At 36.9% G+C, this 24,155-nt stretch overlaps 1 protein-coding gene across 1 annotated transcript in view; it reads left to right on the top strand.

The window, feature by feature from the left end:
* Window positions 1–24,155, top strand: part of KCNQ1 (potassium voltage-gated channel subfamily Q member 1) — a 332,636-nt gene that overhangs the window by 87,296 nt on the left and 221,185 nt on the right. Inside the window, exons 7-13 of the mRNA XM_063158638.1 lie at window positions 3,698–3,808; window positions 6,292–6,387; window positions 8,623–8,745; window positions 9,766–9,907; window positions 11,222–11,248; window positions 13,599–13,664; window positions 16,570–16,690. Coding sequence (XP_063014708.1) covers window positions 3,698–3,808; window positions 6,292–6,387; window positions 8,623–8,745; window positions 9,766–9,907; window positions 11,222–11,248; window positions 13,599–13,664; window positions 16,570–16,690 — 686 coding nt within the window. The remainder of the gene's footprint in view (window positions 1–3,697; window positions 3,809–6,291; window positions 6,388–8,622; window positions 8,746–9,765; window positions 9,908–11,221; window positions 11,249–13,598; window positions 13,665–16,569; window positions 16,691–24,155) is intronic.

Raw genomic sequence — 24,155 nt, 5'->3', positions numbered from 1 at the left:
ATAAAAATAAAATTTAAAAAGCAGGTACTTAAAAAAATAGGATCAATGTTCTCATCGAGTCTGTCAGAGATGACCACCTTCAGAAAGCATTACCTGCTCACTGTCTCTGGGGGTTTTGTGAGTCTTAGCTTTCTTGTGGCTTGTTGTGGTGTTGTTTTTTTGTCCCCCTCTCTCTTTGAGCATTCATTTCAATCCTATCTCACAGCAACAGAGAGGAGCTCTGCTTTTGATATCCACTGAATAAACACACAATTTCCAACCTTCACTTTGGCACAAACATGCCTCGGAAAAACTGTGCTAACAGTCTCTTTGATCATGAACACTATTTCCAAAAGCAATTATTGAATATAACCATGCATGGATATTTCTCTGTGCCTTTTGCTTTGAATTGAAGCAAGCAGTTTTCTGTAAATAACAGCTCTACTTGAGCATTTATGGTTCCTTTATTTATTACAGTTTAGAAGATAGACTTTTTCACTAAGGACCAAATTCCATAGAACATTTACAAGTTTACTTATTTTTAAGCATACGCAAAATTAGTATGCTTATTTTTAAGCATACTAAACAATGTCCTGTTTAGTAAAGCCCATGTGTGTGTGCTAAATGTAAATTGAAAATCAAAGTTGAGGGAAATCTTTGCTGAAATGTTAAAGGAAATTCCACTCAAAACTGCACATGCATAAAATTTTTGCTAAATTAAAAGTAATCTGACTTAAATTATAAAATAGTTGGACATACATTTCAAAAATAGCTTCATGAAAAATTATCTCACAGATCTTGTGTTACTCAGAACCCTTTTCTCCACTCTTCTCAATTAAAAAGGCTGTAGAGAACTGTACACTGACTTCAATGTTTGACAGAAGGGAAGATGTCATTTTTAGTTTCTATGTAATTTTCTGTGTGGGACCAACATCTGTATACACCTGTGACATCCTTTTTTTAAAAAAAATTTCTGCTGTTGGAGATTGTGTTTGGATTTTTTTCTGGGTGATTTGTTTAGTTTAGCAATTGTTGGAGCGGGGGTTGAAAGATGAAGATATTTTCAATTGCTTTTGGAATTGAAAGGCATCCCTTCCTTTTGCAGCTGCCTTCTCATCTCTGAGCTTTAACTCCATGAGTGCTTCCAACTACATTTTGTTCTCATACAAGGAACTCTTATGGGGTAGATGTGAGGAAACCTTTTAAAATTGTTACTTGCAAAGTACAAATGTAGATATTGTTACAAGTGAAGATTCTTGCATTTTAGAGCTGTTTGCTATCCAAATTTTCCAAGGTACACAGCAAGGATTTCATAGACAGAACATCCTTACTTAACTGATTGGTTTCCTGTGCTCACTTTAGTCTGGTATAGCCTAAAATAAAATCCTTTCCCTACTACATAGTGCTGATGAAAATTACTATTTCTTCTTTCTGGGTGGGTTTTTGCTTCATATTCCTCCCTTCAGACTTTTGATTCATATGTAATGGGAACAACATTAGTCTTAATGCCTAAATCGCTGGTGATGTTCATCAGATCAAAGTTCTAAAATAGTCAGTGGATGAATATGATTTTGTTCCTAATTAAAGCAATTGTTTTACAGGCTTTTCAATGAAATTCAATGTGTGAGATCTTGTATCAATTTAATTTCATTATGCCAACACGTTTAATATGGTAGAGTAGAAGTTGAGTCAGTATTTCCATTATAATGTCCTCTTTTACAACTGTAAAATTAGTATTGTGCTCTTTAGGGAGTTTTAATCCAGCTGTAAAAAATGACTTAGGGCAGAAACTTGGCGTGTAATATTTCAACAGCATGTATTTTGAGGAAAAAAGAAAATGCAATTTCAGAATACAATGCATTTGTAGATGGTTTAGAGTTATGAGGGCAGAAGAAAAGTTAACTTCAGACTTTAATTTGCAACCCAATTTCCAAAACTTTTTTTTTTAAAAAAAGCCTGCTAGACAACCATCACAGGAAATACTTTTTTTGTGTTACTGATGGTTCATATAAGCCAATTCAAAAGGAAGGGGCAGGGATGTGGTAGGAAAGGGGAGATGAATACTTAGATGTATATGAATTCTTCTTCAGTTATACTTTGGTGAGCTCAGAAGCACCTATTTCTTTTCACATTTCTAGTTAATGTGTGTATTTCAGCATGATTTTAGTACTGTAAAACAAAATAGTTGATAACATTTTTTGCTTACAAGGATTTATAATTTTTTTCAAAAACAGAAGCATAAACCATTATTTTCTCTCATAATCTTCTCTGTAAGAAGGCATTGGAGACTGTAAATTTTCCCATAATTATGTTTTCTTTTTTTATTCCATATTTTTGAAAGTGAAATTGTAATTAGACTTTAGGATTTTCTTTTTGAGCCACCCTCCTATGTAGGTAAGGAGATAACATCACGCTTCCTTCCCTCATCAGGTCCTGAATGTGGTATAATTTTAATAACAATTTCAGGAATACAGACAAAGGTGCTTGGGTAGTTAACTAATCCTTACAATGCTTCTGTGGGGTGTGAAACAGTTTTGGAAGAAGGTCACGTTTTGAAAACTTGTATTAAAAATTAAAATCTAAAACTTGTATTAAAAACTAAAAACACATGAATGTTTGAGTATCAGCAGCTGGTGAGAAACTTGCAACGACCATCCCCACCTCAAGCTGCCCCTTTTGTCCTGGGTTTGACTTGCACACAGTGACTTTGCTTAGAGGGTGGGCACGTTCAGGACAGGGTGAGGATGGCCTGTGTGTGGCTGTGGGACCAACATCTGTGTCCTGGGCGGTGGAAACCCACAGGGCCAGAAGAAAGTCTGACCAGCCAACAGCTGAGCTGTGCCTCAGCTGCTTGAGGGCTCCACGTGGTTTCCCATGCTCTGATTTGCTTAGCCTTCCTTGAAGTCACAGATAAAAATATCTCTAATTTACAAATGCAGAAATAGCTGGTGACATAAGTGAATTTAAATTGTTCTCAGATGCCAAATGTATCCTCCTGCTTCAAACAAATACGTTCTTTCCTTGAGCTCATGCAAATAATGACTTATTAAGCCTTGTTATGCTGCATCACTGTGGTGGTAATCTTTGCTTCAGTGTTCTGAAGGGCAAACTCAACAGATGTTTCCTGCATTTAAATCATCTGTTCCTGCTCTCAGTGTTTTATATGAATTGGTGATTCATTGAGCTGTTTTCAGGGTCTTTACTACATGGAAAATGTTCAGCCTCTCTTGCTATTTGTACCAATGTTATCTCTAGAGTGCTTCATGCCTCAGACACAGTGCCTGCTTACAGTGTGTGTCTGTGCTCTTTCCATGCAGCATTCTCAGCAAAATATTCTCCTGCCCATCAACCAAATCACAGCTCAGAACTGCTGGCAGCCTTTCCCTAAGGAAACTGTGTGACTGGGCAGGCAACCCCTGCCCCAGTAACTTCGTGTGCTGTGCAGTTGCCTCAGCCATGAATGCTTAAATTACTTTGCAAGATTTTAAAGGTGTATTTTGTTGTGATTCAGTTTCCTGTATATATTTTTCCATTCAGTATTAGGTGGGGAAGCAATCCTGGAAGGAAGAGTTAACCTTCATTAGTGTCACACAGGCTGGCAGTGGGAGGGTCAGGAATGCGGCTAATGCTTCTTTGAAATAAAAAAGGAAGAGAGAGCAACAAGCCCAAAATGCCTTGTTAATACTTGCTGTAATGCCCTCTTTATTTCTCTTTGCAGGTGACTGTTACAACTATTGGCTATGGAGATAAAGTGCCACAGACCTGGATAGGAAAGACAATTGCCTCTTGTTTTTCAGTGTTTGCAATCTCATTTTTTGCACTGCCTGCGGTAGGTTCTCTTGACTTTTGCAAAAATTTGATGCTGATTCATTAGTTATCAGAGGGAACTTCTGTTATTGATTCTTTAACCTTTCATTTAACCTGGTGTTGTGTCAACTCTGTATTAAGCTTGTATATTGTATTTGAAATTTATGTAGCTTGTAGAACAAAAGAGCTTCTAGAAGTAGCTAAATAAATATGCAGTGGTTTTTGTATGAGACACTAGATTTGAGAAGGATTTGAGGAAGAGATGTTTAATTCCATGTAATTTTCCTAGCCTATCTCAGAAGTGTAAAGGAAATTATTTCTAATTACTTCTTTGTGATGACTTAATGATGTTTTGGTTTTTTTAAGACATTCACTCATAGTTTACTCAACTGAGTTAGGTCCAAGGTGAACTGGAGAATTCTCATGTACATCCTTCTTCTAGAAAAGCTTCCAAAAATGTCACTGTCAGAAAGACAGCAATCAGCAGCCAGAGACACCGATGCAGTTCTTCACAAAATTAATATCTGTCCATGGCAAAAGTTCTGTTTTCAAAAGTGATCTAGAACTGACCTTTTGAAGCTGTTCTGGCACTTTATTTGCACTGAAAACAGGTTCCTGAGTGCTTTCAAACAAGAAACAAGGCACTTGAGTTCCAAGGGTAAATTCAAAATCAGCAAATCTTGGACTATGGTTTGAAAATCCAAATATTCAGTGCCAGGTGTAGCTAAGGGTGTGTTTTCCACAAATTTAGCCAGACTCCTGAATTGTGCTGTTAAAATGTTTGTGCCACCTGAAGCATTCTGTTTACATATTTATCTTTTCAATTTAGGGACACAAGCAGTCATGTTAGCAGATGTTTGTGTAGTTCTAATGAAGAAGTGGTGGGGATGGTACAGAATAGATGGGATTACTTTTATGCCAGTACCATCACAAAAGTTCTTCACAGCATGAAAACTCCAGTGATCTTTTAAAATTAGTTGCCTACTTCAAAAGTACATAACCTTTTATAGAAGAGGATAATTAAGTTCTTTAAATTCTCCAGCATCAGTTTGCCTTTAAAGCATATGCTTCCCCCCCTCCTCATTCTAATCTCTTCCACTTTTATTTTGAAAGAGAAATCAGATAAGTGAAATGATTGGTATGGAAAATGCCAAAACCTACTTTTTTTGACTGAAGAGTGTTGGTGGTGGGGTGTTTTGTTCTGGTTGGTTGATTTTTTAAAATCAGTCTAAAATGCCACAAAAATGTTTTATAAATGATTGTGTAGCAGCTGTGCCTTCACAGCCATGTTTTATGATTACCTGTCAGATTTCCCTAACCTTTGTTGAAGTAGAACACCACCAATCACCCCTTTATTAGTGGGATTTTCCTTACTGAGTGAAGTTGTTTGTGTGGGTTGGCCCAAGGGGGAATTCAGGGTTTGAAGCTGTATTTCAGACTTTGGTGTTTTAAGTAGGAGGATCTGGCTGAGATCACAGTCAAAAGTGATTGTAGAGGCTAAATGCAACTGGTGTGGGTTCTGGATCTGGCAATGATCACTCATTTCCCAAATATGTGGTGTGTGAGCATCATCATCTCTTTGATCTTTACTAAATCAATATGATAGGAAGGGCATTTCATGTTCCTTTCAAAATATTTAATGATTGATAGAGTTCTTAGAGGTTAAGCCAAGATTCCTGGCTGCTCTGATGCCTTCAACTGTGTGTAGAAAAAGAATTGTGCTTTCTTGAGTAGGTGTAAACATTTAAGACAATTTATAAAAGATTTCATTTTCACCTGTTACTAAAACTTCTGTTAAATATATGTCTATAGCTGTGCAAATGACCACATAAATGGTTTTGCTCTTTACTTAAATTTGGACTTCATATCTGTATTACATTTGGAGTCTAGTTCAGGTTTCACACCATCCAGTGCCATTAGTCCATGTCCCTTGTCCTGAGAGTGAATTGGATGGCTTTGTGTTCAACTCAGTTGACCACTTTGAAATATGCCTCTTTCTTTTCTTCTTCCTCTTTCCTCACTCCCACCAGGGATTAATATATGGATATAGAAATTACCATACCATAGTTAAAAACCCACTAGACCTTTTTACTACAGTATGGTAATCATGCCCTGCCAAAGCTTTATTTCTTATGAAAACGTAGTTGAGCCCATCAGGTTGATTTTTTTTTTTTTTCTCCTGTAGTCTGTCATTTTCCTACACAAGACTTTGTGAGACTTTTAGAGGGTATGAAATGTCATTTCTGTTTCCTCTTTTGGGTCTGAGTCCAGCAGGCTTTGCATCAGGGCATGGTAGCATTCACAGTTGGCTTCAGCAAGTAATAACTGAGACTAAAAATTTCACTGTATTAAGTCATTTCCTCAAAATAATTAGTTGGGTTTTATGATGCTGAATAGAAGTTTATTACCACAACATAATTTGGCAATTTTATGTGGGGCTCTTTCCCTCCACTCTTTAAAAAAAAAAAAAAAAAGAAAAAAAAAGTTTTTTTCTTCTTTCCACAGGGAATTCTTGGTTCAGGCTTTGCCCTAAAGGTACAACAGAAACAAAGACAGAAGCATTTCAACCGTCAGATTCCAGCTGCTGCTTCTCTTATACAGGTACTGAGTTCTTGCATATTGCATACTGTAATCTCTTTCCATTTATAGTAGGTTTTTTGTTGTGGTTTTTATTTTTTTTCCAAGCTGTTGGCAATTTTTCCCTCCCTGATTCCCATTAAAAACTGTACAGAAATTACAGATGCAAGTTTTGGAAATCCAGTCTTTAATATAAACTAATGAGCAGAAAAGTGCACTCCCAAATCAGTGTAAACTGTTTAATTTAGCTGGTTAAAATCAAAACTGAAAGTTATCCTGCAATTATTAAGCAATTTACCTTAGGAAAGTGTTGTGAAATGTTATGCTTAGAGTAATGAAAAAAAAGAGGAAGTTTTACATAGAATTGTGCTTTAAAGACAAATGTCAAATATGCTTCAGTTGGTACAACTAAATTCTCAAAAATTTCAAATTTAGGAGAAATATGTCAGAATCTTAAACAGGAAAATGTTGTTTGGACTTTTCAGCTCTAGAATAGGTGGCTGGAAACCACTGGGACTCTTTAAAATCAGTCTTTTCATGTAGAATAACTGACTGACAGGAAAATATTGATCCCCCTGTTATAAATGGAATTGCAGTTCAGTATCAGTATGGTAGAAGTGATTTTATCCTTTACTTTGTTGGAGCTAGCATTGCACCCTGGAGAAGTATTAACATGGTTTCATTCTAGGTTTTTCCAGCTTTTCCTCCCTCTACTTAGTACCTGCACATAGCTTTAGAAGCACAGAGATCAAATTTGAAAGGAAACTTGATACACGCCATATCATTTTTTCATTCTCATATGACTTATTTCTCTAGGTTCATGAGTGAATGTGGGTTTCCAGGTCAGGATCTTTATGGAAACAGTAGCTAACTGTAAAGTTTATGCTTGAAACTAAATAGTCCTAGAGTTTATGTGAAAAAGGCCCTGGTTATAGCCAGAGATTAGCTAAAAATCTTGAGACTTGTATGGTATGGTTTTGTAAAGAAAGGATTTTTTTTTTAATGTTCCCACTGATTCTTTTGGGAAATGAACACCAAATTATTGGGAAGCCTGAGACTGCATGTCCAGAATGGGTTCCATTAGAAATGTTAAGGAAGAGTAAAGGATAGACAATGAGTTCCAGAGTACCTGTTCTTAATAGTTGTAGTCATGATTTACTAATAGTCTCAGACTTCTGAATACCCAATTCAGTAAGTGCTCTACAAATTACAAAAAGATTGTTGTTAAATCAAGATGTTTACAAAGCAGGTACAAGACAAGAGAACAGCCTAGATGAGTAATTTTCTCTCCTTGTATTCCTTCTTGGTTTCTTCTAGAGGTCATTTGTTTCTTCCACTCTTCTGTTAATCATGGAGGGATTTATATGGTGAAATAAGTTTACTTACTCATATCACCATATATCACTTGTAAGTTTACTTACTCTTTACTTTCCAACTGCTGTTTCTTTAGCTCTCTCATTCTGCCTTGCTTTGTTTCTTTCATGCAGGGTTTTGTGGCCTTCCCTGCTTTAGATTGTTTGTGTATAAGTGTGTCCTTTCTTCATGTAGTAAGTGAGGATCTGCCTTTTTAATTTGGAGACTCATTATTAATCAATTCTGGTATTTACACAGTTAAGAGAGAATGCAGTAGTGTTTTCTTGTTGGTCTTGTTTCCTAGCCCTGCTTTCCCTCCCTTTTGCCTTAGAACATGGGACTTTAGCATTGGTGGTTGGCAAGAGGGAGTTCTGGGTTTGGGTTTTGGCTCTTGGTTAACCACTGGTACTATTTTGTTGTGCCCACAGCTGCATTTCTTCATATGAATATAGCCCTACTGACCACATCACAACTCCTTTTGTTTTCTGGTCATATTTTTGTGAGGCATGAAAGAACCATTTTTGTCTTTTTCTGAGTAGGGGCCTGTAACATAGGATACAATAGGCAAAATGCCTAAAGTCAGGTAGGAAATTGGGGCAGAACATAAAATTTAGACTCTTTTTTGAGTCTGGTCTAGAGCTCTCTCTCATTATTTGTTTGTTGCTACTGAGAATAAAAGTTGCACTTGAAAGGATTCATCTTTCTGTGTGGTTTCCCAGTTCTAACTATGTGGTTTCTATTTACTAAATAAGAGTTATAAACCATGCTGGGTTTGTTTCCAGAGGGCAAATTAAAGAATATCATTAAGTAAAGAATGACTGACATGCTACTTGAAGTTACTGTGTTGTACAGTGAGCCACTGATCTGATTGAATAATTGTTCTGTTGCTTAAAACATTTTTTCCAGACTGCATGGAGATGCTACGCTGCAGAAAACCCAGACTCTTCTACATGGAAAATTTACATTCGAAAACCTGCCAGGAATTACCATTTGCTCTCACCCAGTCCAAAACCAAAGAAATCGGTGATGGTATCAATAACTAATTGATTCACATTATAGTAATTTGAAGATTTTAAGTCAGATTGAGTTTTTTTACTCTTTAGAGATTATTTGTTCTGCTTGTTTTACAGATTATTACTTGGTTTAAAATTTTGATTTGCATTTCAGTTTTGACTGAGTATACAAATATTATAAATTAGCAGCTGATTTGTTGAATTTCTCTAAACTTGATTTTTTAATGGAAAAGAGTAATAATGACTTAAGTCAGGCACGTCAGCTAGTTACTTACTACTGTTGTTTGAAAAACTATAAGGAAAGGTAAAAAATAGAAAGAAAATCACTTTCGTCATATTTCCAAAATCGTAACTTTTAATTGATTCAAACAAACAAGCAAACAAAACCCCAAAAAAGTTTCTGTTTCTCTCACCTATTGATTTTGTGATTTTCTAAGCTTTTATGGTAAAGACTTCTTGTGCCTTCATAGAGTAATATTGTCCTATTAACAGATTCCATAAGTTCAGAATTATTTTGTTTTAAATACAGCAACAAAACCCCTTTGTCAGACTCTTTAGATTATGTAGTACACCATCCTCTGCATTGTAAGAGTATTGCACAGCAGTCTCAAGCTAAATGGAGAGGATGTTGTGCAAAAACCTTCTCTTGTATCTCCAAGGTTCATCTGAGTTCAGTAGCAATATATCCATTGGCTTTGTGCTGAAGGTGTGATTTATTGCATCCATAAAATGATAAAGATAATCTGGAATAGTTTGATTTATATAAGCAGCTGCATAACTAGCAGATTTTCTTTTTTAACTGCAGGCAAGGGATTTGGAAATGACAATGTGCAGAAATCTAGTGATTAGCCAGTTTTGGCAGGATGAGGGGGCAACATAATGAGAAACACAGTGCAGGATCGTGCAAATATAATTCAGGCACTCTTTTAATTGGTTATAGCTCATTGGGGACTGTGTTATTATTGAAGGCGTCACTGAAGAGGCAACTCTGTGGGACTTGGTTTGAGTAATTTAATTTATGTGGGGTTTTTTTTAGGTTAAGAAGAAGAAATTTAAGTTAGACAAGGACAATGGACCTTCTTCTCCAGACAGGATGTTGGCTATACCACACATCACTTATGACCACGTGGCCGAGGACAGGAAAACTGATTTCAGTTTTGAACCATTTGAACATGCTGGTAAGAGGCTCCATTATAAAATGCCAGTAACTGTGATGAGTTCCATGATTAGATTTGCATACAGGTCCTTTTTAGTATCTGTAGTAAAGAGGGAAAGAACAACCTCTTGTCATTCTAAAGCAAGAACACTTTGCTTTTTTGCCTTTGGTTGCTGGCTTGTCTGGATGAGGTTTAACCATTGCTTTAATGAGCATGCTGCACTGCAGACAAAATAATTTTTCATTTCCGCCTGCTGGAAGAGCTGGTTAGGCTCTTCCAGCAGGCAGTCTCTTAGGCCGGTGCATACATTCCCCAATTCTGCAATTGATTGAAATTACAGGGTTTAGCTGTCAGCTTTTCCATGTGAAATTTACCCAGGATGTGTTACTATTGTGCTTGTACCTGAACCAAAAAGGATTGGTGTGCCTTGGCTGCACCAAACATAGTCTGCTACATGAAATCATCATGTGCTCATGCCATCTGCTCTGTGCAGTAGGCTGTGAATCAAGTTTTGAAAGCAGAAGTACTTAAGATAAATGTGGATCCATCTGTATTAAATGTCACTGTAAATGTACAAAATGGTACAGTATGACGAAAAAGAAGACAGGACGTTGATAATCACCTTATGATTAATAGCTTATCTATATTTGCTTTTGCTGCACTGAACTTCCAGAATAACTCTGAATTTAAAATGTGGCATTTTTACAAATGTACTTTTATTGGAAGTTTTTAATGTGTTGCTCAAATTTTGGCAACAAGAGCAAGGTTTAATTTTTAAGGTGTGTTTAATTGATTATAGATACCTTAAGTACTTATGTTTTTTCTCCTCAAAAATTTGGCTGACATGAATAAACATAATGGACTTTAAAATAAGACAGCAGCATGGGCTGGCACTGGACATATTTTAGCTCAACCAGAAAGTCTTGCCTTCCTTGTGCTATTTTGGTGTGCTTGTGTTGTGTTGTTCTGCATCATCCATGCTTTTGCACTGTTTCTTGGCCTCTGCTAAGGAATGGTTGCTGGTTGCATCTACTGGTAGAAATGACATAGCTGCTAAAAGGTGGACAAGTACTGAGTTGTCTCAAAATTTGAGTACAGACACCTTTCTTCAAAACAATCAAATTACAGAACCATGCTTTGAGTTGTAAAGTCCCACCTTTTACCACTAAATTTCTGAGCTGATTAAGGACAATACAATTTGATGGCAGCCTGCTTTTGCTATTTCAAAAGTCGGCTCTATAGCTTTCTGTAAAAGGATTTCTCTCATTTCTTCTGACACTTATCTTTTTTCTTTTTTATCTGTGTTCTCCTCTATAAACTGTTACAAGTATACAGGACAAACAGGAATGTTAAAATTGCCTGGTAAGTTGAGGAAAATAATTCTGTTTATGGCATGCCAGCTTATGACAGTGTAATGTTTGCAGTGCTTTTCATGTGTGTCTAGTGCCGTATAATTTCTAAGAAATCTTTTGCAGCCAAGGAGATCTAGACAGACAGAAAATGTGCGTTCTCACACTTGGAATCACAACTGCACCCAGTCTCATTACAAAGAGAAAACTGAGCACTCATTTGTATAAGTACAGAACCTCTAATGGTTTTTTATATTTGAGAAAAATTGCTCATGCGTATATTGCCAGTAGAAAAATATAATTTTCTATTAAATAAGGTATAATTCATCCAGTAGTTATCTAAGCATATTATGCAAATTAATTTCTAAATAACTGAATTAGGTTCAGATTTGACCCCCGAGTGCTATGCATTCTGAAGTACATGCATCTGTTCCTGTAAAAATATGCTGTCGATATTTGTGAACAGATGGGGACCCATAAATTAAATAATTTATTTTACTGTTTGTCTGGATTCTGTGATCACTTAAGCAGCCATGTAGTCCTGTGATGTTTCTAATGTGCTTGCTTAGGCACTTCCTTAGCAATTGAGTGCTCCCCAAAGACAGCAGGATTAGGGCTAGGTCTGGGCAAAAGACCTCTGTGATTTAGTGAGAGTGCTATGAGCCACCTGTAAGTTTGCTCTGAATCCACTGCAGACAGCAGAGGCTTCCTTCCAGTGGCTGAGTGCAAGGATGCTCAGGCTTGGATTAAATTGACAGAAATGGCAAAGTTCAGTTTCACCCCTGAACCCACATGGGACACAGGTGCAATTAAGGTGTTAAAACAGCAAAACCAAACTGAATCTCCTGGACTCCCCCCATCAATCCTTGATTTTCCCAGTTTCCACCATTCCACGAGGTGCATCTTTGGTGGGGATAGACATGGTGGAAGATGATGAGGAGGGCAGAAAGAGCCACCAAACAAATCACCTGTTTTACGTGAACAAGAAATGCCTTCATCTTGGGGAAATATCAGAGGAGCTTTACCAGCCATGACAGGTTCAGTTTCTGTGTCCCAGCCAGGCAACCAGACCTCAGTGGAGCTGAGAGGGTGTCCAACACTGTTCTCACAGCAGCTCAAAGAGGAGAGTGTGTTATTTTACTTTCTGTGAAAAAGATTATCTGCACAGAAAACTGGAGCTGCCAAGTCAAAAGTTTAGAAGGAAGAAACTAGAAAGTACAAGGATAAAAGATACTCATTCAGCTTTAATCAGGCCTTCAGAAAGCCTCTAGTAACATATCCATATGCTGCTTTCTCACATTCAGTAAATTTTTGGGCTGCCCACTTTTACTTCAGTCTTCACACTCCTGGATCCCTCATCTGGCTTCCCTGCCAGTATTTTGTGCAATAAGGGATTTCCAGCTTTTTCTCCCTCCTTTTGTTCTCCTGGCATCGTCAGTACAGCAAAACGCAAAGGATCCATGGCCCATCCTGGCTACTGCAAAAATTAACCTTGTCCTGGCTGGAACCAGGACGTGTGTAGCACTGAGAGGACACTTGCAAAATGAGGGGCTTTTTTTCTGTTTTTTTACTCCAATGCATTTTTTATTTTAAGAGTTTTTCTCATTGCATAAAATAAGGCACCATTCCTGAGAAGTATCAGCCTGTCCAAGTGTGTGAATTCACAGGCAGTTCTTAATCAAATAGTTATTAATAGCATAATGCTATTCAAAAGAACTAAACACAATGTAAAGATTGTGTGTTTTGCTGAGACTCCTTCTCATCACTGACTCCTCTTGCTTGCCTGAAACATTTCCCCAAGAAATTCAGCTTGAGGCAGGCACTTGGTTTACTTGGTTGAAGTGGGCAGCTTCAAAAACTTTTTATGGGATGTGCTTGGAAGCTTCAGATGTGGGTGTCCAAACTGCCCCATCCACCTGGCAGCACTGAACCCTGACCAGGAGAGAGGTGCTCTGTGAACAGTGTGAGCCAGAATGAGAGGGGTCTGACCCGTGGGACACTTAGGAAAGGGAAAGACTTGAGAAACCCAGAAGTCTGGAGGAAAGGGGCAAACAGTGACTGACCTGTAGGGAGGAATATCTTGCACCAGTTGACACTGCTGTGAAAAATGAGCTTGGAAAAGCCATGACCCCTCCACAGTGGCAACTGAACATTCTGCCAGCGTGAATCTGCATTCTTGTACAGTTTCATACACAGTTTTCTATAGTATTTTAAATTTTGTGTCAGGTAGAATATACTAAATTTTAGGTATGTCTGCATCTCCTTAGCTGTCTGTCTGGATCTTCTATTTTTTTTTTTTCTTTTATTTTTTTTCTTTTCACCTCTCCTATCTCTGTCTCATGTGCATCTTCACTCTGACTCAGATTGTCAGCGCTCCTGGCCATCCTTTTCCACAGACCAGCAGTCTTCCAGCGCTCCTTCCTCTCCAGGTAATGCTCATAATATTTCATTGTTCCATCATGTTTCATCACCTTTGTTAAGTACTAAATCTTTGCAATGCTCTGTCTGGAGCTGTTTTCTGTGGCACAAAAAATTATAGAGCTGGTTTCTAAAAAGAGATGTTTGAGTAGAATTTTGAGTCTGGAGGTTGTTCAGGTTATAAATTGAAAATGTTCAAATTCACCCATTATTATCCATTGAAAACTAATGTCTAAAGCTTCATCTTTGTTTTTCTCTTTAGCCTTCATATGTAGAAATTGTGTCTTTTTAAAGCATATTCTTAACACTGCTTTCTAAGAAAGGCTTGTCCAATGTCTAATGGCGATGAATTAATTTTCATAAGTTAAAAAATGTGCTCCCTGGTGTTCTGCTTGAGCCCTGTTTCAAGGCACTTTGAGGCAGAGAAAATCTCATAAGGCCATGTTTTTTTCTTAGTTATGATCATCTCAGAAATTTTTAAAGCAGAGGGAAGCAGATACCATATTTGCCTCATTCTAATCAGCTCCTGCTTGCTATGTGCTCACACAAGGATTCTTTCAAATAGGCCAAAGCCCAGTCTTGACTTTGGTGTTAGAATTTGAAATGCAGGGAATTTTCAAAGCTTGAAATTAAACAGAGAATTTGATTTGAGACATTGGAAAAGGCTTCCAAACTTAGGTACTAGAAGCGAGAATGTGAATTAATAGTTTAAAGCAGAAACACATTAAGAAGAAGAAGGTTTAGAGTTTTGGAATTTAGAATATAGAAAAAATAAAAGTAGTTACAAAAGGAAACAAGGAGTTTAGAGTGCTGTAGGTTATGTATCATAACATGATTTACTAAAAAAACCACTGTAATGTGAGTTTAGGAGTTCAGTGCTGTAGGTTATGTATCATAACATGATTAACTAAAAAAAACTTAGACTGTAATGTGAGTCCATAAGATGAAATATTTGATTAGGTCAAAAACATAAATATCCTTATTAGCAGTTTTTTATTAGTCAATAAATCCCATAAAAGTCTTATAACTAGGAATCTTGTAAGTTTCTGAACCATACAGTAAAGATGTGAGCCAAACTCACACTTCCTACCAATGTAGAAAATAAGAAAAATAAACCACACCATCTAAAAACTCAGAAATCCCATCTCTAACTCATTCAAGATTCCTTCAAAAATCCCCATACTTCTGGTTCTTTTTTCATTGTGCCAGTCCTTCTTTCCCTTTCCACAAAACTGGAAAGCAATAGCTGTGACTGTCCCAAGAACTGCTGTTGCTGCAGATCCCCCTGCGTGTGGAGTGTGCTGTGTCTCTCACGAGCACAGTCTCATGAGTGTTCAGCAAACACTTTACATGGCTTTAGGTTCAGCAGTTTTTATCACTTGCCATCAGGAAAACAAAAACATTTGCAAGTCCCTATTTGCTAGAAATTGGGAAAGTTTCATTTATGTCATGTAGAAATGAAAGCACTTAAAATTAATTTGGTGAAAGCCCGAAGAAAAGTTTGAAAAGTTTGAAACACATTTCACTGCACATCTCTATCTGGAATTATTTTGCTGGTTTCACAGCCATGTTTTTGAATGATGGCTATAGTAAAGGGATTAAATAGTATAATACCATAATATTAGTATGATGCTAAAAGCAAAAATAGAAATTAGTGCTTCCTAAAACTTGCTACAAAATCTTAAGTGCTACAAGTAGCTCTTGCTTGTGATAAATTTATCTCCTAGCCATTATCTTATTTTTTTTTTAACTGTGATTTCAGAGGTCATCCTTTCCTATTACAGTTTCTGGAGTTCAGAGGCTTTCCTTTTGTAGTTTGGACAGCCATGTGCTTAAAGATGAATTAATACTTTATCTTCTGTTTTTTTTAAATTCAAATCCATTTCTCCCATATGAAAAGACCCAATTACCTGAGTAAAATGATTACATTAAAAGAAAATAATTGTTTCCTGATATTCCCATTTGAATTCTCAGGAAATATCAGCTACATTTAAGTTATCTATTTCTGTTGTATTCCTTTAGGTTTTGTGTGGCTTTTTGGCAGAGCATTATTTACTGCTATATTATAAAATATTTCATTGAATATTTCATAAATATAAGTAGAGTTTTCATAAATTACTACATTTTAATTGTTTTATTGCATATTCCAGCCAGTTGGACTGACAAAGGTTTCTGTGGACTTGTCACAATTACCTATGATTTATATGGAATGTTATCAAATTTTATTTTCTGTAAATTCATTTACAATCATTTAAACCACACCAGTAGTTTTATTTATATGCAAATGTTGTGGCTTCTCTAACAAATGTTAGAGCCATGTTAGAAAAAGCACTTGGTGTTCTTAGTGTTAGTATCTGATAGAATTTCAGAGCCTGAGTTTAAAAATGAAAACTGTGACACTCTCCCTGATTTCTTGGATCCGTGAAAATGATGATCTGCAAGTAAATCTGCCAGTAAAACTTTCAATTTCTGGAGTTTTGTGAACTAACCTTCCCAGTAAGAACTTTGTCTGGGATGAGCTGGAGATCTTGCCACCTGTCCTGATTCTGAGCCCAAAGTTGAGCTGGCCTCATGCCGTAGTGTGAGAGGGAACCAGCAAATTGTCTCTTAATAATGCAAGAAGAACATTATTAGAAGAAGCCCTCTGTCATATAGATACTGAATATTCTAATGTATCAGGAGGACGAACACAAAAAAAAAAGAATAAAATTAGTTTTAATCTTCACCAGAAGTTCAAATACTTTGGGCAGAGGAAGAGTTAAAATTTTGCCTTTTGTGAACTCTGCGGTATGTGCAATTTTGGTAGCAACTTTTGTTTTCAGTATTCTTTTTTAAAATGTACAGCATTTCAGCGGTCCAGGTGAGCTGCAGACAAATGCTGTTGCTTGAACTGTTATCTGCATGCTTTTCCCACAGTAAAAAAGAGCCCAGCATTTCTAGATGTGAGCACAGGACCCTTCATCAGGACCAGCAGCTTTGCCGATGAGCTTGACCTGGAGGGCGAGACCCTGCTGACCCCAATAACTCACATCTCACAGTAAGTCCAGCCTGTTGAACTGGGCATTGGTTGGCTTAGACAAGAGAAGGCACTTGAGGTGGGAGGGGCTGACAGGGCTCAAATATCTCAGATGTTTGCGTCAAACCCTTTTCACCTTGACGTTGGAGTATCGTGTTCTGACCGCCAGTAAATCTTCATGCTGACCTAAAGACAAGTTCACTTGGCTGTGACACAAGGCTTTAGTTTTCAGCTAATGTCTCTGGGCAGCTGATGGCTGATAGCCTCAAGATTTTTGTGTGGAGGCAATGTGTGGGAGTACTTGCCTGGTGAAGGTTATCTTACTCCCTCCACCATTTTCCAGTGGAATAGTTTTGAAGTGCAAATTTTACATACTACTGGTATGAAATACAAGTGTCTCTATTTCAGCAGCACTTTCTCTAATGGTCAAATTATGTTCTACATTTGAAGAAAAACTCTGATCATTATTATTGCTTTGTTGTATATTAAAAAAAGATCTGACATAGGCCTGTAGGGGTGTGTGCATGGGAGAGGATGTTAGTATTTTCCCTTGTGGAAGATGATTTTCCACTTGTCTTTTATGCTAAAATGGTATTTCAGGTTCTCAGATTATTCTTAAAAAAAAAAAAAAGTGTTGCAGCAGATTTTTCTTTAAATGCCTTTAAATCTTCTGACGTTGTGTAATTCAAAATCCTGAAAAATGTTAATTGTTTGCCATAGTAAATGTGTGGCAGTATATCCTCTAGTAGAGGAATGAAACATTTCCACTGTAGAAATGTGAGGATTTCTGCAGTGAAACCACAGATGAAAATTCTTGGCATACTTGTATTTCTGAGGTACAAAACATGCAGAAATGCCTGCTGCCAACTTCCAGGCCTTCTTCCTATACACTATAGTTAGCAGACTAGTAAATATTACAAAATAATTTTTAGAGCCATTTTGAAAGGGCATTTATTAAAGAAAAAGAATATGTTTGGGGGGAGTCTTCCCTGTCCCCAAGCAAAGGTATTGGCATTTTCATCTGATTCACCCAAGTGTACATCTGTTTGTAGGAAGGGGATTTAAGAGACTTGTATTCTGGAAGATTTCTTAGTACAAGCAGGAGGAGGAAGTAATAAATTTCCTCAAGCCTTAGACAAGAACAATGGAGCAACAAAACCACTTTTTTTCTTTTTTTTTTTTTTTTAATAAATTTGTGTGCTAGGAGTTTCCATTATCCTTTCTGAGTCTGGGAATTATGTAGCTATTTCTTATTGATACATTTCACAAAGCACTCTGTCATCTTTAAGTCCAGTTTGGGTAGTAGCTGAATAGGTGTGTTTCAGATGAAGAACATCACCAAATGAACACTCTCAACTTTTAGTAACATATAATTCTCTTTTACTCCCTTAATTTTTGGTTGTAACCTTTGTTTAAATTTCCCTAGATTGCTCTAAGGCATGAATGATGGGACAGTACAAAATCTGTACATTTGAATTTGAATTGAGCCTCTGGTAGGGTGGAGAAAATAGGATTCTTTGGTTCTTCTAAGACTTTTGGTTTCAATTCAAAACTGAATGAATTGGATGAAATGTAAAACTGGACAAAATGTTAATTTAAATCAATAAAAAATTAATTTAAATGTGTCCCTTTGAAACATGGGTGCCCAAATGTAGATCCTGAGACTTGTTTGCTTGAAGGGGCATGTACTTTGTGCACAGTTAATTAAAAGGCCTTAAACAGTGTCCGATCAGCACCAGATAGGAGGATTAGTCAAAAAGTTAGTGAAAATCTGTGTTTTTTAATGCAAACCCAAATACTCAACAAAATTATGGCACTAGCCACAGTACAGACAGGTCAAATTAAGTGTGAGTATATCTAGTTTTAGGTCTTAAAAGCAGTTCATACTCTATCAGAGAAGCAGAAACACAAAGACATTTTCAGAATTGGAAGCATAATGTAAAATACTTGACCTGAGGATGCATGGATTTGGGATTCATGGAACTATTTCCTGACCAATTGCAACATGTGCATTAACTTATCCATTAATCACAAAAAGGTGACTCCAGAATAGATGTTGATGTTAATTTTTGAAAGTCATGAATACATGAGTAAATTTTACATAGTTAATTTGAGACATGTAGCTAGAAAGCTTTTAGCCAACAGTATGAAAAATATTTCCTTTTGACAGGTAGCACAGATATGTCAGAACAGTGGGGCACATGCTGTGGTACTGAAGAGGAAACATTTGGCATCCTTGTGGTTTAGAAACCAACAAGGCCGAGTTCCTTTCCTTTGCTAGTCCTGGAAAGTAAATGCCAAATGTCAACCCTTGTGGTAAAGGGCTTAAGGCTTCCCTTTAAATTAAATTTCAGATCCCTGCTTGTTTATGCAAAAATTATTATCTTTTGGTAAATGTAGATGCATATTCTCACTGAGTTTAATAGTACTGGTTCTGTGTCCAATTATAAGAATGAAGGTGTGGGGTTTTTTTTTTTTTTGGCCGGACATATGTCTAACTCTGTTTTAAACCTGGATTGAAGTAAATGTTGTATTTAATGTAGCCCTCCTTCTATGGAATTGCTAATGGGAAATCTTTCATTAAGAAAGACTACTCTATCAGTTAACCACTATCAGTATCCCTTTGAGGAAACAAAAATAATAATTAAAGGACACTGAGGCCTGATGTTCAAACAGGACAACCTATAAAATTACCTGTAACAGTTTAAAAAATGAAACATCACACAGTGTGATGTTTCTGACAAAACTTGGTCCTTTAATGCTTGCTGTGGTCTGTTGTGTTGTAAAAGTGAAATAGAAAAGGGGACTGCAGCAATACCAGCCCTCTTCTCTGGACTTCTCACTGGTTTATTTCTCCCAGATTGTGTGTTCCCAGATTGTCTCCTGCTCTGTTTCACTGTGTTGACTCTTTGGTTTTATTTGCATTTTAAAGCAGTGGAAAATCAATGCTACTTGTAGCTGAGCCTCCATTACCAAGAGACTCTTGCCCTGTGTTTGTGTAATTGCTTAATTTCAGCATTGCTGTGGATCCAGCTGACTGCATGTATTTCTGGGTGTAAGCATTAGCTAACGTGACATATTTGTGATCCTGTTATTGGCTGTATCAAAATGACAATAATTCTTGATGTTTTAATGACTCTTCCCCAGATGTTTCAGGTATGTCATAACTAGGATGATGAAAATGCATTTAATTAGTTAAGCATTGGGCTTGTCTATTTACATATAGAATAATTTTCTTCCTGCAGAGATATACTGATGTGATCTTAGATTTTATACAGTGGGCTTACACTCAAAGGAAAGCTTTACATTAAAAACAAAAAGCACTTCATTTTTATTATTAAGTGTACTTCCATCCTGAAAGCATTCTGTCGTGACATTTTAAAAATAACCCCCTCCTTGTTAAAGAGTGTAATAGATGTAATAATTAAGCAAACAGATTTAGGACTTTTTAATAATTTCCAGACTGAGAGGACATGATAACGGATGGAAGTTTCTGAATTATTGAAATGGATGCTTTTGATCCCTTTGAAATATTTAAGATAAAGTGTGCTGGTAAACACTGAGTGCAGTGTCCATGGTGCTGCAGTCACCACTGGCTTTTGTTGGAAATAATGTTTTCTTTCTCTTTTCTTTTATATTTTTATGAAGTGTTCTATGTTTTAATTACCAGTATATAGGTTGTTGGCAAGAAATACAACCACATTGCCTAGAACAAACAGTGCTCTATTTGTCTTATAACTGTCTCTTTTCTTTTGGATTATCAGTGAGTGGAATCCCTATTTGCTTTGATTTGCTAGGCCATATTGTAAAAGATTCCTGCTTTTATCTTCTTCTATTCCAAAATGACCTTCTGAAGTCTGAGCAAATATTTCAGTTTCACTCTCAAATGGGCCAGATGGAAGAGCTGACTTCTGCTGTCACAAGAATTCTCTTTGAAATGCTGTTAGCAACATTTAAACCATGACTTCCATGGGGTCCATTTTATCATTAATGACAGGGCACATTAGAAGAAGAGCAGTGATAGCAGCTTTGTAAGAACATCCTTGAGTTAAGACCAGAGCTTAATGCTCAGTCATCACTGGTTACCGTCACATGCCATTTTTCCAGTCATTTGCTTGACTTGCTACAGAAAAGGCTTCAGTGCTTGATGGATGCTGGGCAGCATCCTTTTTCATTCAGCATGTTTCAGTGTGTCATCAAGCTCCCTTAGGAATTCTGCTCACAATCTGCTGATTTAATAGTAAAAGGGGAGGACTGTTTCCCTCAGTTATTCCCTTTGGTGTGGAATGGCTGTGCTGAGACAAATGTGACATTAGCAGGGGCTGTTGCATCTGGATATATATATCTATTCAGCCATCCTATGCCTCACCTGGCAGCCCTTTGAGCTGGTGCCTGTTCTGTGTTTGTATTATAGCGAATAGGGGGGATCCCAGCAGACAAAACTGTTCCTGTGTTCTGCATCTGATGTCCATGGCAGACTTGGCTAAAGTTGACTGACTGTGTCTTCTGTAAAACAGGCAGTTATTTACAGTATTTATTTTTATATGTGGATTAACCTGAGATGTGCTGAAGACTTGGGCAGTTTTTCATGGTGTCTTATTTCACCCTTGATACTGCAGCAACCGAGCAGCTTCTGACAGTGCAATCAGTGGTGTGGTGAACATCTGTCCGTGTGGTTACTTACCCCTTTTATCTTCAGGGAGCTTTTCTTGTGTACTGTGGTGGGTGGTTGCTTTTTTTCATAGATTAGACAGAGTGTGCAGTATATGTCTGTAGCTCTGAAGAGCAGAAGGGATAATCAGATTCCCTTTGATCCTGTAAAAGGCTGTAGCACTCCATCAAGCTGCAGCATTAATGTGCTGTGTTTTTAATATGAGCATAATCACAGTAAAAGACTTGTATCAAAGAATTAACAAGATTTAAAAAATCAGGCAAGATATTAGAGTTTACAATTTCACATCTCCTCTTTTTATTATGTTAACTTTCTATCTTTTTTTATTGGAGAGGGGAGTGCTGTCACTGGTGCTGCTGTTTGCTAGAAGTCAGTACTGTACAAATATCTCCTGTGTTAGAGGTTGCAAACCTGCATGAAATAAGACTGTTATGGTCCTTTCTCCCTTACTGCAAACTGTCACTGATGCATTCAAGTGCAGTGCAAAATTACTGTTTGCCTATTTTATGTTACTGACATGGTATAAAAGTAATGTGTTGACTTTTTCTAGTGTACAAACCGTCTAGGCAGAAGCTAAGATAGCTTAGCTATTTCTTTTGTATTGCGGATGAACATTGCATTCCTTGGTCTCCAAGTGCTGCTTTACATCTTGATTGATGTTGAGTAATTAAACCAGACTCCAGCTGCTTAGTGATTCAGAAGTACAGGGCTCCTCTGCTGTAAAAACAACAAGTTACTCCCCACTTACTAACTTTTATCATTGTTTACTTTGGGCATCATGCAGAATGATAAGTGCAACTGCTTCTTATTATTTTAATTTTTATTGAATGGTGGAGACAATAAAAATATCCTGCTTTTATCTAATATTAAAAAAAGGTTAAATTTTTTATCATGGTTTTGAGTTAATTCCAGGAATAAAGTTTTTCTGTTGTGAGGATGGAGAATGGCTTTACTTTTTGTTTAGATACATTGGATAACAAAAAGAAGTTAAAAACTTGATTAATTATTTGATAATGTGTGCACTTTCATTGGGAGTTATTTTATCCAATAAAAAGGATATGTTTAATAACATTTAGCATTTTATTAACGATGCAAAAATTAATAGATTTAAAAAAAATTTTTTACCGATACCATTTTTTTCTTTTTGTTTTTTTTTTTTTACCAGCAACAAAGTTAGGAAGTTGTAAAATTTAATACTTGTAAGTAGCATTTAGATTGGAATACTCCAAAATCTATGGGCAACATTATGCCCAGAGATGCTGCATGGACTGTGCTAAATCTGTGCAGCAAAGATACTGGATTCAACATCAGAGCTTTCCAGCAGGAAAACCTGGTATCGGTATGAGGCTGTAGGAATGCCTGTCAAGGTCAGTATGTGGCAGCCAAGAGACATCGTTGACTACTGAGGTTTATTCCATGTGCAGACACAAATTAGCAAATGCATTTTTAGGAAAAAAAATTATTCTGGTATTGGTCAAAATATTAGTGTTTGTTAAAAAAAAAATTCTTTAGTGAAATGATGGCTGTGGATGAGTGTAGTCACCGATATCCATGTCTGTGCTTGGGGCAGAGTTGGAAACCAACAATGCCTAACAAGGAAATAGTTAATCTGATATATTTTTGACCTAATCATCTAGTTCCAGGCTGAGCTATCAAGTCCAGGCATGGAACATTATAGTATTTAAAACCAATAGCATATGTGACCTTTGTGCTTTAATACTTGGATCACTAATTTTAATAAGGTCTTGTTAGAGCATCTTTTGTCATAAAGTACACTTTATTGGAAAAATGGACATCAACAGCTGGTTTAAATATTGTTAAATAGTGCACCAGAACAGCAATGCTACAGGAAAATACTTTTCTGTAAAGTGTTAATGCACAGGGAAACAATTCCAAGAGGTGTAAATGGGTTAGTTTACCTGGCCTAATACTGTAATTGTCCAGGAAATTGCATGATGTACATTTTGTGGGTAAAAGTGACCTGAAAATTGCTTGAATATATTATCAATACATTTTTCTTACTAACTTCGTGAAATTGTTGCAGGTTTTTTTCATAAGCAAATGCTGCTCCTAGTATGACCAGTACCCCATCCAGACTAAATGCAGTGTTTTCCTCTTGCTGTATTTCTCTGGAAATTCAATTACAACATTGACACATTAAACACTTTCTTCTGCAGCTGCTCTTTCTGATCACTATTGATGATTTTTTTCCGAAGTTAAAACATGGCCAAGTGTGATTAACACCCTGTTGGTGTAGCAAAGCTTACAGAAGTGGAAGGTTTTGGTTTAAACATTTGCCAAATCCATAGCAGAGCTGTAAAATTGGGAGCTCTCTGCATCATCCTGGATGCTGGGTGTGTGAAGTGCAGCATGCATGGCCTTGGCACTTGCTCTGGATAGAAAGCTCATAGAAGATCATGGAACTCTTGATTGAATTTTTTTTTTTTTTCTGTGACTGCAAGGACTGAATATAGTTGTGATTTCACTGAGGGTTTCTAACTTTGTCACCCTGTGCGTAGAACTGTGTTTTGTTTCACTTCCAGCAGGAAGTTCAGCTGGGAAAAACTAAAGTATTTTCACTGTCTTGCAGACAAAATACCTTAAATATCTTACGCTAGTTGTCAGCTTGTTAGCAGACTAAAGCTAAGCACTGACCTATTGCCTGTGGTTGTGTTTTGGTCTGTGTTTTTCTCAGGTTCCTGTATCCCTCTCAGTTCTGTGGTTACTGAGTGCTTTTTGGGATAAAAATAAATACAGAAGCTTGTTTTTGTGAACTTGGCTGGTTACTCCTTTATGTCTGTCTTTCCCAAGGAA

This window comes from Melospiza melodia, chromosome 6, assembly GCF_035770615.1.
Source record: "Melospiza melodia melodia isolate bMelMel2 chromosome 6, bMelMel2.pri, whole genome shotgun sequence".
In the NCBI taxonomy this organism is placed as follows: domain Eukaryota; kingdom Metazoa; phylum Chordata; class Aves; order Passeriformes; family Passerellidae; genus Melospiza; species Melospiza melodia.
This window is presented reverse-complemented; position numbering and strand designations above follow the sequence as displayed.